The sequence below is a fragment of the Dryobates pubescens genome, chromosome 1 (genome assembly GCF_014839835.1).
Source record: "Dryobates pubescens isolate bDryPub1 chromosome 1, bDryPub1.pri, whole genome shotgun sequence".
Lineage (NCBI taxonomy): Eukaryota > Metazoa > Chordata > Aves > Piciformes > Picidae > Dryobates > Dryobates pubescens.
In genome coordinates, this window is record NC_071612.1 from 62,034,061 (window position 1) to 62,047,683 (window position 13,623).

A 13,623-nucleotide genomic window follows, 5' to 3' on the forward strand; every position below is an offset into this window, starting at 1 on the left:
CGAGCCTTCCCGGGCAGCCGCGCCTCACTCAGCCCCGGCAGCCGCGCCATGTGTCCCCAGTATGGGAGGCAGATACCGGCACCCGGGGCCCCACAGAGAGACAGGGCAGGCGGCGCTGGTGCTGTCTCAGTTTGTCCTCAGCGGGGTCTTTATTTGCCAGAGATACAGTGTGGAGGGGGCGCGGGCTTACGGGGTGCCGGCGGCAGCCTCAGGCAGAGCCGGCCCTGCAGGCATGCAGCTGCGAGGGAGGGAAGCGGGGACCACAAAGGGTAGGCACCGGGGGGACACTACATTTGGGATCCTCCAGACATGAGGCATTGGGGGGGCTGTGTGGCTACCCCCGGGAGGGGGGGCCCCGTTGCACCCTCCCCCCCTCCCTCCAACGTGCATCCCCCCGGGGCCCCGGGTCGGAGAAGGGTGTCGGGGACCCCCACCGCCCCGCGCAGACCCCACCTGCAGTCCCGCACATGCACGCGTGTCCCAGGGGACCTCGCACGACACCCCCCAAGCCCTGCGGGGTGTGGCCGGGGGGAACTGCCCCGTATCTCTGGGCATCCCCAGGGGTAGGGACAGTGGCAAGGGACAGACTGAGAGAGCAGCAGGGGTGCGGGGGGCAGACCGACCGGCAAAGCCACCGAGGGAGCCGGGTGAGGGCCGGGGGGTGCCGGGGAGGACGGGCTCCATGCAGGGCTCTGCCCCGCGGCCGGCTCTCCGTCGGGGCACGTAGAAAAGGGGATGCAGGCGGGGGTGCGGGGCGGGGGGAAACCATGCCGGGGGCTATGTACAGAGAGGGGGCGCAAGGACCACCACCGCTCAGCCGGTCTGCTCGCCAGGGGCCTCGGTGGGGGCGGCAGCCGCGGTGGTGGCAGCCCCGTCCCCGTTACACGTGGTGGCAGGAGGCGTGGCGGGGGCCGGGGTCTGCGCGGCGGCGGGCGGAGTGCTCGAGGCCGCGGGGGCCGCAGTGTCCGTGGCGGCGGTGGCTTCGGTGGCGGCGGCGGCGGTGGCAGCGTTGGAAGCGGCGGTGGCAGCGTTGGAAGCAGCGGTGACGGCGGTGGTAGCGGTGGTGGCAGTGGTAGCGGCCGGGGCCGGGGCCGGGGCCGAGGCCGGGGCCGGGGCCGAGGCCGAGGCCGAGGCCGGGGCCGGGGCCGAGGCCGGGGCCGAGGCCGGGGCCGGGGCAGAGGCCGTCTCCGTCTGCTCGGGCGCCCGAAGGCGCTTCATGAGCGTGGTCACTCGCACGGCTTTCTGTTGGGAGAGGCGGCGGCCGCGGGGTGTGGGCACTCTGCTGACCTGGGCCCCTCACAGGGGCATCGGGTCCCCCACCGGGAACTCCTGTTGGGGGCTAGCAGGGACTGGCAGCCCCCACCGTGATGGGGGAATGGGCTCAGCTGAGAGGGAAAACTGAGGCACAGGGGCCCCACACCCACCTTCCACTTGGCTCGGGCAAAGTTCTTCTCGATCTGTGCACAGACACCATCCTTGATGTTCTTGTCAGAGGCAGCATTGCCAGAGATCCTGGGGAAAAGAGGGTTGAGGACCACCCACGAGCTTCCCCCCCACCCTGCCCCCCAGCCCCACTCCCACCACCTCCACCCCTCACCACTCGTGGGAGATGGCCTCTTCCGCCGTGATTCTCTGGTCCTGCTCCACCTCCATCAGGCGTGTCACCAGCTCCTTGGCTGGGGTACAGGGTGGAGAAGTCAGCACCAGGGGGGAACAACATGGGACCCCGTGTGTGTCCCCCCGGCATGGGGCTCACCCGCCTGTGAGATGTCATCCCAGTATGGTGGGTCAAACTCATAGTCTCCTGCCAGGATTTTGCGGAAGAGGTTCTTGTCATGGTTCTCATAGTCATCCTCATCTGCCTCCTCGTAGAAGGGGGGATTCCCTGAGAGGCTGGGGGACAGGGCAGGGGACTCAGCCTGGCCCTCAGCCCCCAGCCTGCTGTGGCCACCCTGTCCCTTGTCCCACACTCACAGGATGTACATGATGACACCAATGGCCCAGCAGTCCACTGGCCGCCCGTACCGCTGCCGTCCCACCACCTCCGGAGCTGTGGGTGACAGGAGAGCAGCCCTGCTCCGGGATCTCCACCCCCCCCAGCCCCTCACCCTCACAGTGATGAGGAGTTAGAGGGACCCACTGGGAGCACCCAGGATAAGCCTTAGGGTGAGGGGGAGTGAGAGGGACCCACCAGGAACACCTGGGATCAGCCCCTGGGGTGATTTGGAATGGGAGGAACCCGCTGGGAAGACCCAGGGTCAACCCTGGAGCAACGCGGAGCATGGCAGACCCAGCAGGAGCACCCATGACCATCAGGAGGGACCGAATGGGAATCCCCAGGACCAGTTCCCAGGGTGGTGGGGAGCATCAGGAGGGACATGCTGGGATTTCAGCAGCGCCACCCACCCTTGCATGCAGGCCCAGATGGCTCTCACCCACCCAGGTACTCAGGGGTGCCACAGGGCTCTTTGATAAGTCCGTTCTCCAACTTGGCCAGGTGGAAATCACTGATAACGATCTTGGAGTTCTTCAGACGGTTATAGTACACCAGATTCTCCAGCTGACAGCACGAGGGTCATGAGTGCCAGGGGGCAGGGCACGCAGCACCCATGGGTGGTCCCACCCCACCACCACCCACCTTGAGGTTCCTGTGGACAATCTTGAGTGAGTGCAGGTAAGCAACGGCCTCCAGCACTTGCCGGATGACGTTGCTAGTGTCCTTCTCTGAATAGTAGCCCTGGTCCAGGATCCAGTCAAAGACCTCCCGGCCAGTGGCCCTGCCAACAGCAGCTTTGCTGAGACACCCCCACAGCAGGGGTGCCCTCAGCCAGCCCCCCCTGCAAACCCCAAACTTACAGCTCCAGGAAGATGAAATATTCCTTGCGGGTGATGTAGACGTCCACCAGCTGCAGGATGTTGGGGTGCTTCACCCTATGGAGAGACAGGGTCATGGGCAGGGGTCTCCATTTTGCTTGGCAGCACAGGAGCCCCTCCAGCCCTGGCACTCACATTTTGAGGATGATGATCTCGTTTTTGGCTGCCTTCCGCACTTTCCGCCCGTCCCGCTTCAGAAACTTCTTGCAGGTGTACAGCTTCCCTGTCGTCTTCTCCTTGGCCCGGAAGATTTCACAGAACTCCTCCCTGCAAGGGTGCCTACAGCTGTCACCCCACCAGGGACTGCCAAATTCAGGGCACTCAGGTGGTCCCCAGGCTCACCAGAACCCCCCCTTCAACCCAGGAGAGATGCGATGGGGTGGACAGAAGCTGTGGCCAGAAGTATCTCCATATCTCCATGGCGGGGGGGGGGGAAGGCAGTGAGAAGGAATAGATATGGAATAAAGTAACTGATAAGAAAGGGAGGGAAACGTGCTGACTAAAAAGTCCTCTTCCCATGGCAGGTAGGGTAGGACCCATCAATGAAGCTGCTTGTGCTGAGGCAGAGCAATGGTACACCCTCACTTCAGTGTGAGTGCTATGGTTGGGAAGAAAGAAGGGGGGATGGTTGCTGTAATATTTCTGTTCTATTATTAATGGAGTTTGAGCCCATTGGCCAGGCTGGAACTGCATGGGAGCCCCAGGACCAGTCCAGCAGAGCCTTTGGCTTCCCAATCCCCCGGCTGAGCTGAAATCCTCATGGCCGCTGCCCCCGATGCAGGGGAGCTGCTCTGCATGGAAAGCAGAACAAAGCTCTGAGAGCACCCAAAAGGTCCCCACCACTATCCACTATGACCCTACCATGCCTACTATGCCTACTGTAGGCATAACCTACAGTCAAGTGGTTCCAGATGTTCTGGAGGCCAACAGAAAAATTTCTGGAGCATATTTTTTTTGGGCCAAACCACTCTTAGTTGGTCTGAGGGCTTCATTTTGCAGAGTGCTTCCTAATGGTTTCCCCAACACAGTGATGGAAGTTGAGGGGAAGCAGCATTGCTCTGCTCCCCTCCAAATGACAAGTGCCCTTTCCTTTGCTGGGGCAGAGCCTTCCTGCTTCCCAGGGGAGCTGGGACTGTGTGAAACTGCTGTAAGACCACGGATCTTGGGGGAAGAAGGAAGGGACACAGGGAGCTGCCAAGAAACCTTGCTGCCCGCCTCTGCCCCAGTATTGAATACCCCCCAGTACCCACCTATGGGAGGGAATAATTAGAGGACAGTCACTCCAAAATGCACCCTGCCTGTCCCAGCTGGGGACTGACACCCTGAAAGCCCCTGCAGGCAGCATGGTGCCACCCCCCAGCCTGGTGCATGCAAGCGGTTAGGGTGCTTGGGGCACCCCCAGAGCCAGAGAGGGACTAACTCACGTTTTGATGACCTGGCCCAGGTCATATCTGTCGGTCACCTCGGACGGCTGGTTATAATCTTTCTTGTCTCCCAGTGTCACACAACCAAACGGCATCGCAGGGCCCGGTGCTGGCAGGGCAGGGAGAGGCAGTGAGCACCCCAGAGCCTCGTCAGCACATCCCCCCCCTTCACAATCCTCTCCCTCCCTCCCCCTCCGCCCCAAGCCGCCCTAATTAACGTAAACCCTGACGAAGCGCAACGGCTGCTCCTGCTCCCCGGCTGCCGCAAGTCACCATGTGCCCAGCCCCACCGACGTGCGGCCATCCCCGTGGCGCACAGTCGCTCTGCCTGGGCTCGGGTCACCAGCGTGATGCAAACCAGCCCCTCCAGCCCTCTTTTGTGTATCATTAATGCTTTATGAAGTTGCCAGGGCTAGCGCAGAGCCCAGAGCACGCGCTGCAGAGGCAAACAAATGTGGATGGACCCTTTCCTGTTTCTCAGCCCAGTTTGGACACGTAGTGACATTTCTGTAGCTGAGGTTTGCCCGGATGAGGAGTCGCCACACCCCATCATACATGCAGTGAGTGACACCAGCCTCAGCTCCCTATCCCCTACCAGGCTGGACAGTCCCACCACAGCACTGGGCATGTGGGCACTGCGGTTTGGCAGTACAAGGGAGATGGACACTGCAGTTTGGTGGTGCTGGCCCTTCTGTCACCAACAGCAGGTAAGATACTGGCCCCAGCATGCATCAGCTCCTCCAGCCTTTTAGGAATTGTTTTGCCTCTTGCTTTCCCACCGGGAACCCTTTGAAACCTGAGCCTGCTCACAAGCTTCCCACCAAGAACTTGGTTCCATTAAGTGATTTTTTCTCTTTCCCACCCCATTACTGGGAGGAAGTTTCAACTAACATTATTTTGTGGTGGCTCAGAGGGAGAAAGAGCTGCCTGAGCCCTGCCAGCCCTCTCAGACAGGCCTGAGCAGGACTCAATGCCGGAATGCTGGCACAATGCTGCAGGCACCCCCTGCCCACTGCTAAGGCTCCTGAAACACCATGCTGCACTGTGCCATGCCATACTGTGCCAGTAGTGCTCAGGGCCCAGCAGCACGGGCTGCGGGCAGGATGGCAGCACGGGATGCGGGAGCCGGCATCGCGGGTACCCAAGCTCCGAGCCTGTTGCTATGGCAATGGGAGCTGGAGATGCAGAAAGCGGCACATCCTTCAGAGGGGGCAGGGACAGGCAGGGACCGGCAGCATCCGACCCACCTGCGGGTGCATGGTGCTGGCTCTGCTGCACGGGACCCAGGACGATGCTGGTCATCCCTGAAGCACCCAAGGCAGGCACCTAAGTGTTCCCTGGGGTCCTTGACCCTAAATCTGTGTGGAATGTGGGTGCAGCGAGCCAAAGAATGGGGGGGGGGTGCTCCTTCCTGCCCCTATCCCTTAGACTTGATTTGCCTCCATATCTGCCAGAATGATGCCCACAGGGTGGATGTGCCCAGCTCATGTGACACCTGGGCACCCTCCTGCCAGGAAAGCCCACATCGGACAAGAGCATCCATCCCCATCCCACTCACGGTGCACCCACTCCCGAAAGAGAAGCAGAGCACTCATGGGATTCCCTTCCCTGTACCACAGACCAAGAGAAGCTTGCCAGCCCACATTCAGCTCATCCCAACAGCTTCCCAGGCAAAGCTGCCCTGCCTGTCACCTCTGTGTCCCTGTGCCACACGATGCTGGATCTCACATGTCACAGTGCCCAAGCAGAGGGGGTCAAGGGCTGTCCTGACAGCCACCGGCATGGTGGCAGGCTTGGTGTCACAGGCCAGCAAAGGCAGGGCTGGCCTGCAGGCAGGTGGGCAGGCTGCCAGCGCCAGCGGCGTGATGCCAGCATTAGCCGGGAAGGGGACCTGGGTGGGATGATATATTGGGATTTTATTGCTGCCTCTGTGAGCGCTCAGCTAATCTGCACTCATAAAATCAGTCCCCGTTGGTTTAGCAGGCACCCATCATACCAGAGCTGAGTACCAGCATCCTCCCCTGCCCCAGGCTGGTCAGCGTACCTGGGGTACCCCACAAGGCAGCCTGGAATCAAGCCCCACATTAGTGCCAGCACCTGCACCCCAAAGGTGAGAACAGCCCTACTGTGGCAGGGGCACCCAGGTAAACAGTGAGTGAAGGGTGAGTGCTGACTCGCTGGGGTGCCAGGGAGGGGAGGTTGGATGCTGTGCTGGCACCCACACTCAATCAGTGCGTTCCCCCCCAAAGCAGCTAATTTGGGAGCAGAAGCAACAGCGGGTGTAAGACAATAGCGGGGAAGTGGGTGGCAGGGTGCGGACAGCACGGAGGGATGACGCAGCGGTGCATCCCTCCCCGGCGGGGCCCCCCGGCACCCCGAACTCTGGCTCTGCCCCATGGTGTGGGGTGCCACCAGTCAGTGCTCCATCACCTGCCCCGCTTTCACCTGCAGCCGCCTGGACGTATCTTGTGCAGGGGGAGCCCGCTGCCATCCCGCCCCCCACATCCCGGGGGAAGGATGTAGCGGGGAGGGGCACAACGCAGCGGGGCCGGGATGGACAGGAATACGGATGGTGCGGGCAGCGGACAGGCAGCGAGCAGGCAGCGGGCAGGCAGCGGGAGGCGGAGGAGGCTGCGCCAGCCCCACGCTGCCCGTAGGAGCCCTTTGGCTGGGGCTGGGGCAGAGGCAAGACTGGGGGAGCCCTGGTGGGAGGGGGTGCAGCCCCGGGCCGGGCACCGCAGGGGACGGCTCGGCCGGGGCCGGCCCGGAGCGATGCGGCAGCGGGACTGCGGGAGAGCGGGGCAGGGGCCCGGGAGGGGATGCTTGGCGGGGCGAAGGTCCCCGGCAGCCCCCGCCACGGGGGCCAACCAGGTTCTTCAGGCTCCGCGTTGGTGGCGGGGGCGGCCCCGGGGGGGAGCGAGAGAGGAGGTGCGGGGGGGAACCGGGCTCCGGCAGCTCGTCGGTGCCCGTCGGGGCTCGGGATCTGCGGGTCGCGGAATGCCGGTGGGGACGGGGAGGTAGAGGGCAGCCGTCGGGGAGGACACGGCCCCGGTCACAGCCCCGCCGTAGTGTCCCAGGCCACCAGGATGGGGAAGGTGTTGGGGGAAGAGTAGGGGGGCAGTCCCGGCCCAAGAAGTGCCAAATCCCAGCAGCCCCCCCACCCCGGGCGCGGCCTCCCCTTGCCCACAGCACGGCACGGCACGACTCGGCTCGGCTCGTTCCGGCTCGGGGCAGTCCCGGCGCGGTGCCGCGCTCACCTGCACGCCTCTCCGACCGCAAAGGGGGGCCGCGGCCCGGGGCCGCCACTCGGAGGGGGCCGCACGCCCCTCCGTCTCTCCCTCCCGCGCGAGGCCGGTGCGGTGAGGAGCGGAGCCGAGCCGAGCCGAGCCGAACCGTCGGTCCGTCGCGGCGCGGCCCCGCGCGCCCGGCGCGGCAAGTTGGGGGGGGGGGGGGGGAGGGCGGGACCGCAGGGCCCAGCCCCCATCCAGCCCCGCCTCGTCCCTAACGTCACCACCGAACTTCGAGCCCCGCCCGTCGGGGCACCGGTGGGGACGGGGTGGCCGGGACGTGACCCCGGGGTGGGGATGTCACCGAAACCGGGCTGGGACACTGCCGCGACACGGGGACCGGGTCGGGTGGGATGAGATGAGATGGAGTAGGGTTTATGGGACGGGACGGAATGGGATGGGATGGGATGAGTGTGAGGGGACGGATAGGATGGCATGGCATGGCATAGCATGGCATGGCATGGAGTGAGTGCAAGGGGATGGATAGGATGGGATGGGATGGCATGGGATGTGGTGGGGTGGCATAGTATCAGAGAGTGGTATGGAGTGGAGGGGATAGGATGAAACAGAATAGTATAAAATGGGATGGGATTGGATGAGATGAGATGGAATAGGGTGGAGTAGGGTGGAGTGGATGCGCTGCGATGAGAGGGGTGAGTTAGGATGGGACAGAATGGGGTGGGATGAGAACAGGTTATTAGCAGTGCCAAGTGTGGACTCAGTGTCAGGTGTCTGTCTCCTCAGGACACTAAAGGATGCCAAGAAGATGTAGGTGGACACATGGCCCAGCCTCTGCACTGTGATCCTGTGGGAACCAGGCAACTTCCCTTGTCCTTCCAAAGCTTCAGGGCCAAAGGCCCTTCTCACTCCCACAGGGACTCTCTGTGCCCCATGACTCAGGCCAAGAGGCAAGAAAAGGGCAAGATATTTGCCACCTTCATACCCTTAGTACTGGCTGCAGTCCAGGGTGGGCAGCAGAGCCCTGGAAGCACAGCAGAGTCCCCGGCCCCTTTGCCAAGCCCCGGAGCACCTTGCTCCTCATGCAACGCAGCCACGTGTGCAGAACCTCCCAACGGCTGCGCGCTGGCATTTGCAGTCCATATGGTGCTGCTTCCGAGCTGCAAACCTCTCCCCTCCCACCCCTGCACCCACTAAACTCCAGCTCCCCAAAGCCATCCCGCCTGCCTTGTCCTGAGCTGCCAGAGGAATGTGGTCCTCCTCTCCTGTGACCCACAGCCCCCTGAGCCAAGGTAGGGCAAGCCCATGGAAAGCGGACACCAGGGTCCCATGCCCTAAACCAGCATCTCCTCTCTTGACAGCCAGCACCCCAAAGCAGAGGCAGCTTGGGGCACTCCCTCCATCCATCTCTTGCGTGGCACAGAGCCCTGCAAACCCCAAGCCCACTGCCACCCGCACTGGGTAATTAACGGTGTTTAGAGCCGGGGAATTAGCAGGACACTGGAGCTGGAGCTTCTAATCAAGAGTTTAATCATAGCAGCTGGCAGCAGCATGGCACAGTTATTAATCTTTGCACCTCGCGGGAACCTGGACCGTAACTCACAATTACCCAGCAGGCACCCAGCATGGCCTGGGACTGCCTGAGGGATGGGCAGTGCTCCTCTAGTGCCCCTCAGCCTGGCCTGTGCTCATCACCCCCTGGCACCAGCCTCCAGCCCCAGCAGAACCGTCCCAGGATCCTGCCACTGTCCACTCAGCCCTCTCCTGGCCTTGGCTTTGGTTCAGATCTTGAGCCATTTTGTGTCCCGTTTTGGGGTTTTGGTTCCACTGAGCTCAATGCCATTTGTTCTATATGCCCTGCCCCACTCCATCCTGTGCACCCACCACTCTGTGCACCCACCACCCTGTACTTGCTTCCCTCTGCACCCACTGCCCCAGTGCATGCACCGCTCCATGCACCCACTGCTCCATGCACTTCCATACACATCACTATTCCCACTGCCCCACAGTCAGCCCAGAGCTGGGAGCAAGGTGACATGGCTGATTTAGGTTGACGTTTTCCACAGGACCCCTGCAGGGAGCAGGCCTGGGCTGCCTGAAGCGGGGCTGCTAGAAACAGGGCACCCAGCTGGCACCTCTCTGCCTGGGGTAGGGCACCTGACTGTACCCCTTTGCCTATGGCAGGAGAACATGGGGTAGGGGACACCTGGCCCTCCCCCTCTGTCCCAGGCAGAAGCAGGGGGTCTGGGGCCAGCCCAGCCTGGCAAAACTAGTGATGGGGTAGACGTGGGGGGGTGTGGTGGGGTGCAGGGGGGGCGCAGCGTGTCCGTGACTCAAGCACCACGTGGCACTGCATCCCTGCGTGCTCACCATCGCCATGGCAACCGCCAGGCAATCAGAGATAATTGTGCGTCGGCCTGGCAACGGGGCCAAATAAACCCCAGCCCCCCTTTCGGGGGGCTTCAGGGAGGGGAGAGCACAATGAAAGGGATTGCAGCCACCCACCACCACTGCTGGCCCTTCACTGGGGTCAGCAGCAGCAGGGTGGCACGATGTTGGGGCCACACTCTCCATGGGCATTCTGTGGCACCCGTGTGCCCTGTCAGGTGTCAAGGGAGGTGGCCACATCCAGGCAGAAGGTAGTATGGGACAGTGTGTAGACTCCCCACAATCTCACTGCACAGGACATGCTGCAGTGTACCCACCACACTGGCAGTGTGGCTGTAGGAGTAGGCAGCAAGCAGGGCAGCACTAGCATGGCTGGCATCACAGAGCCCTCCAAGAGCAGCTTGGCCACCTTTTCCAGGTTGGCAGTGGGAAAAAGTGGGGCATCTGCAGCCAGCACTGTCCCTTCATTGGGGCAGACATCCAGCTCCCAGTGGAAGATGTGCCTGGTAGAAGCTCCTCCAGCCTGTCCCAGTTGGTGACCAAGCTGTGGGTGAGGGTGGGACCACCCTCCATCTAGCTGGGCACCACTGCCTGCCCCTGGTGTGATTTCTCCCTGTGTTGATGATGATGATGGGACATTAACACAAAACACAAAGCTGTGTACCTCTGCCCCTTGGCCTCCCGACAGTCTCCCTGGGACAGTACCCGAAGCTGTGGGGACCAGGGCACAGGGAGGCTGCTTAGGACAAGGAGTTTCACATGCAGATGGAGTGGGGATCCTTGCCAGGAGGGAATCAGCCCCCAGGAAAATGCCAGGGATGTGGCTGGCACAAGTCCTGACCAGGTGCTGAGATGGGGCAAGCCTCCTAGACCAAGGGCAGCAGCTATTTCAGGGTCAGAAAAAGCTGTGTCTTTGAGGCTGGAAGGCTTTAGCTTAAATGAAGACTCCTTAGGGGCCATCAGAGCTGCTTGAGGGCCAGCAGAACTCCCGAAGGACCACCAAGGCTCCACAGGGGCTGTCAAAGATCCCTAAGGGCTACCAAAGCTCCCCAAGAATCCCACTAAAGCTCCACAGGGGCCAATGGAGTTCCCCAGGATCCCACAGAGGTCCAATGGGGCTACCAAATCTCCACAAGGGCCCCATCAGAGCTCCCCAGTGGCTACTAAATCTGGCCATCAGCTCCCCAGGGGTCAGCACAGCCCCAGACAGGTGTCAGGGTACCCTGGGCTGTGCACCACCCAGATGTGGGTGCCAGAATCATGTGGAGAGGACAGGGCTGGCGGCTGGGGTGTGGGGTGACAGGGTGCAGGCAGCCCCTCCCCCGCCACTTGCTGGCATCATTAGCAAAACTTGCTGGTTTCTAAAACTGGCACGGCCGCCGCTCTTCACGCCCGCTCCCCGCCGCGCCGGCAGCCGCTAAAAACAGCTCGGTGCTGCCGGCTGCCTCCTGCCACCTCTTACCGGGCCGGCTGGCGCCGGGGACCACCGCTCTACTCAGACGCTGGTTTGGCCCAGTTTTGTCTGTCTCCAGTGCAGCCCCCAGCCCGGCTGCCCAGGGTCTGCAGCGGAGGCAACAGGACAGGTTGCCCGCCTGGGCGGCATGCCCTGCCCGCACCCAGCCTCTGCATTCTCTTTGCTGCAAGGAGCCCCAAACCTCCAGTGGTGCCAGGTGTCGTTGCGGCGGCACTGGGAAAGGCTCTTGCAGCATGTCCCCAGGCGCCGCCAGCAGCAGGACCGTGGACGGTTCTGCCTGTGTGCCCGCAGCCCCACGCATGGCCACTCATGTTTTATAGATGGCTGTGATTTTAATAATTAATCCCTGCTAACGACAGCACTTTCCCCAAATAAAACATTTAAAGTGCTGTGTGTGCAAGGTGCCGTTGTGGAGTGGGATGCTGGCTGCTCTGCTGCAGCCAGGGTGGGTGGGCATGGCACGGCACAACATGGCACAGCATGGCATGCCATGGCATGGCCGCATATGCTCACAGCTCCACCAACCACACCCAGCCATGCAGCACCCTCAGATGCCACTTACCTGGTGCCCAACCTTGGGTGCACACCTGGACAGCACCTCTGAGACACCTCCCAGTTGGGGCAGGGGAGGCGAGTGTTGTGTGAGATGCCACCCTGTGAGGTCACCCTGCCCTTCCCCTGTGCCATGGTAGTGTGTGCAGCACCAGTGCCCATCCTGGCTGGCAGGGGTGGGCAGGAGCATGCAGGGGTGGGCATTTGCCAGCCCACAGTGTTGAAGGCTGGGCGCTCACTCCTCACCTCCTGCAGCGTAATTAGGGCAGGATAAAATCGTATTAGCATGAAATCTGTCATCTCTGCAAGCACATTTGTGGCGGGGGGAGCAGTCAAAGGCAAGGGCCCTCATTACGCACCATAACCACACAAGCCTCCTCAGCTAACAAGTAGTTGGCTGTGCCACCGCACTGTGGGGCACTGGCAGCCCCACTCCCATGGTGTGCCCCTGAGACCACCCCTCATGTCACAGGACAGGAGGCTTGCCACACAGCCACTACCCAAGTACAGCCCCTGGCAGTCACCCTGCCCTGTGCTGAGGAGGGCAACAACCAGAGTGCCTGTCTGTCCGTCCATCCATCCATCCATCCATCCATCCATCCATCCATCCATCCATCCTTCCCTCCCTCCCTGCATCCTGGCTGCTGGTGGTTCCCTAGCTGGACATCTTGGCTGTACTCCCAGCACCCAGCATCCCCCAGCACCTCCAGTTTCTGACCCAGCCCTAACCACACAGTGTCAGGCCCTTCCTGTTACCACAGCAACTCGGCAGCATAGCTGAAGTGGCATCAATTGGCCTCACACTGGCAGGGCCGGGACCCACACTGGGCGCCCCAAAACCCCATCCAGGGGACTGGTGTGGTCCCACCATGGAGAAACAGAGGCGTGGTCCTGGCATCTCCCTCTGACTATGGGATGCCAGGACCTAGGCATGCTAAAAATACCCTGTCGGGCACGGCGGCAGAGCAGTGTAGGTGCGAGGCGCCGTCGGAGACGGACAGCTTGGCTGATGGGAGCTGACGCGGCCCCGGGCCCCGGCACTGCTTAATGAGCAGCCGAGGTGGTTTTATTTAAAGCCAGTGCCGTGCGGCTGGCCCCGGACTGCGGAGTGAAACTGACCATGGCCGCGGGGCCAGAACAGGTTTCGACATCCCTAGATGTACCGTGAGAATCCCCTGCCCACCCATCTGCAAAACCTGCCCTCATCCTGAGCTCTGGCTGTGTAACCAGGGCAGTGATGCCCATCATCCATCCCCTCCTCTTTCCCAGCATGTCATTCTAGGGCAGTTTTGCCCCAAAACTGGGGTGGAAGCGTCCTCCTCATCGGGATTAGCTACTCACAGGTGTGAGAAAGGCAATAGGAACAGAGAAAGCCAGCTCATGTGGGGGGCAAAGCAAGCATTGGGTGGTGGGGTGGCCAGCAACTCTTCCCACTCCTGGGCAGACCTAATGCCATCTTCTGGTCATGCCCCGGGGCTGCTCTGACAGCCGCACTGCTCCCTGCACTGGCAGCAGCTGAAGCAATTAGGGTGTAATTAAGAGAGGTTGGTAATGACACTGTGCAGCCAGGTAGCCAGGCAGCACAGAGGGGTAAGATGAGCTAGGTGCCACCACGTCTGCCACTGTGATCACATGGCCTGGGTGCCATTGTCCCATGGGCAACTCA

The 13,623-nt window shown here is 62.0% G+C and overlaps 1 protein-coding gene across 1 annotated transcript; it reads right to left on the reverse strand.

Moving 5' to 3' along the window:
* Positions 1-108: 108 nt before the first annotated feature.
* Positions 109-7,689, reverse strand: CAMKV (CaM kinase like vesicle associated). Its single transcript, XM_054166929.1, has 11 exons — positions 7,556-7,689; positions 4,299-4,407; positions 3,010-3,141; positions 2,857-2,931; positions 2,639-2,777; positions 2,440-2,560; positions 1,975-2,050; positions 1,757-1,893; positions 1,598-1,676; positions 1,425-1,512; positions 109-1,242 (listed from the first exon to the last, which is right to left on the reverse strand). Exons 2-11 carry the CDS (start codon positions 4,391-4,393, stop codon positions 814-816), a joined length of 1,371 nt encoding a protein of 456 aa, XP_054022904.1. The 5' UTR covers positions 4,394-4,407; positions 7,556-7,689; the 3' UTR covers positions 109-813.
* Between the last annotated feature and the right edge of the window lie 5,934 nt (positions 7,690-13,623).